Raw genomic sequence first — 2271 nt, 5'->3', positions numbered from 1 at the left:
TATCGTACGTCGAGTGACCTGGTGCCTAAGGAATAATCTCCGCAAATTTTATTGCGAGTAGTTTTCATGATTATATATTTAATTCAAAATATGGGATCAAACAACCATTCATTTTCAAATTGCTGCTTTAACGCACCTATCATATTTTTTATTCGTTTTTAAAGTTAAGTGCTTTAAATATGTATTACTTTTGGTAAATATATTTATAATTTTTATCCAACAAAGGCCTCACCTGCAACTTGAGCAATTTCTTTCCGGTAGCATTTTTAAGTGTCTTGTGGAACTGTGAGACCTTATTACTATGCTGGCTGGTTATAGTGGGTACAGTGATATCTTTCAAATCACCATAATAATTTGCACAGTTACGGTGCTGTAACGAGAAAACAAAAAAATATTCTGAACTGATAACGATTAACCTGACATTATGAATATTAGCAAGTTTGTATTTAAATATATTAAGTGGCTTAGCATCACTTTTTTATCACATTTTTTATCTTCACAAATCTGATATGGTGACTTGAAATATATCATAAAATATTGCGCCTCATCATAGAAAATCGAGCTTAAAAGCCCGATTTTCATAAAAAGTTCTTGAGCTGTAGTTTACTTCATTAATGAAAATTCTTAGCTTTATCTTTAGCTCACTTTTTATGTATTATTGTAACTTCTTTAAATGGATCCTTAAGACAAAACAAAGACGAAGTGATTTTAGAAGTTGTTTTTAAGTGGAAGAATAGTAGAATCTTCACGCAAAAATTTTAAATTTTAATTAAACTTATATTGAAATTACTGTGTAAGTTACGAATACTTCAAATGTACGTAATACTTCACATAGCCGCACTAGATTTAAATTTTCTTTTAATTGCCCATAGATAACTATGTACATGTCCACATGTATGTAAAATATTTTCCAACTTACTTCACCATCTATATCAGAGCGCATAGCTTCAGAAATTTGATTGTTGTCCAATGGATTTTCTTGCAAACGAGTCCACATTTTGTGTGCAGCCAGACGTTTAGCGATCTTCTTACTTTTACCTTTTCCTACTTCACGATAATTAAGGATTGAACAAGCGATGGTAAATAGCCGTTCATGCGGCAAACCAACCTCTGTTTCGGTCTCGTAAGTTGGTGGTGGCCAACGACGGGACATGCACATCTCCTGCAACCAGCCAATCGGATTTCCAACAATTTTATCGGCGCCACTATGATAATGTATAAGTTGTTAGTATAATGTAAAGTTGTTAGTGTTTTTTTTTCGGTAACCTATTTTATTATTTCTACGAACTTTTAAATGGTATTATACTTACTCGCCACTTCCAACTGCATTTGCGTTTCCATCGCCTCCAACATTTGTAGCTGTAATGCCGCTTGAGGATGTGCTAACGCCGGCACTGCCGCCAACCTGTGCTGTATCAGGCAATTGTACACCGGTCAGTTTATCAATTAGTGCACGTGCAGCTGAATGTTTAGCCTCTTTTTTGGAGCGTCCAGCGCCCATGGCTGTGAAGGGTATATCCTTATCATTGAACGCCACGCGATAACGAAATGTTGGCTCATGTATGGCGCCCTCGATTTGCACCAATTCATAATTGGGTGTTATTCCACGACGGCTTAAGAGTTCTTGTAGAATAGAAACCGGGGTCTTCATAGCTAGCCCATTACTATCGGTCTGAAAACGGAAATATTTCGTATGTATTGATTAGCATTTATTCTATTTAACGCAAGTCTTAGTAGACGCTAAATATTAATTGAAGAGATTAGCTGTGAATAAATGTTTATGTTAATAACTCTTATGTTATTAGGGGAATCGGGTATTGTGGTATAGGAGCGTAATGTGGTATAGTCGCTATCTTCAATTCTGCCCAGTCAAAACATCTGATATTACCTTAACATGTGATGACTTAAAAAAAAACCGACTTATAATACAGATATGAAGTAAAAGCAGTTGGTTTTCCTTAAGTCGCACAAAACATATGTTCCAAAAATTTTGATTTTTTTTAACTGCAAGAAATCAACGTTATTTTTTTTAAATAAATTGATTTAGAAAGAAAAAACTGTTAATATTGCAAAAGTAAGTTTCGTATTTTGTTTATCAAGTCTCGGATCATAGAAAATTTATGTTTGGTAGATTTTGTACGAGTTTGTTTGGACATTTTGAAAATCGGCCATTGTGGTACACAATGTTAAGGTATTACAATACCACATTACCATCCATACGTAAATTTTTAATTACTTGAACACCACTTTTATTCTCGATGCCAAAAATAG

At 34.2% G+C, this 2271-nt stretch overlaps 1 protein-coding gene across 1 annotated transcript in view; it reads right to left on the bottom strand.

Moving 5' to 3' along the window:
* Positions 1-232: 232 nt before the first annotated feature.
* The window catches only part of LOC118735363 (RISC-loading complex subunit tarbp2), a gene marked incomplete at its 3' end in the record, with an annotated part of 3018 nt that continues 979 nt past the window's right edge, over positions 233-2271 (bottom strand). The window contains 3 exon segments of the mRNA XM_036465073.1: positions 233-370; positions 920-1205; positions 1311-1672. Of these exon segments, the coding sequence (XP_036320966.1) occupies positions 233-370; positions 920-1205; positions 1311-1672 (786 nt within the window).

The sequence above is a fragment of the Rhagoletis pomonella genome, unplaced genomic scaffold (genome assembly GCF_013731165.1).
Source record: "Rhagoletis pomonella isolate Grant_MI unplaced genomic scaffold, Rhpom_1.0 Rhpom_scaffold_00003, whole genome shotgun sequence".
Classification (NCBI taxonomy): domain Eukaryota; kingdom Metazoa; phylum Arthropoda; class Insecta; order Diptera; family Tephritidae; genus Rhagoletis; species Rhagoletis pomonella.
Note: the sequence above shows the minus strand (reverse complement) of the source record. Positions and strands in the feature narration are given on the sequence as shown.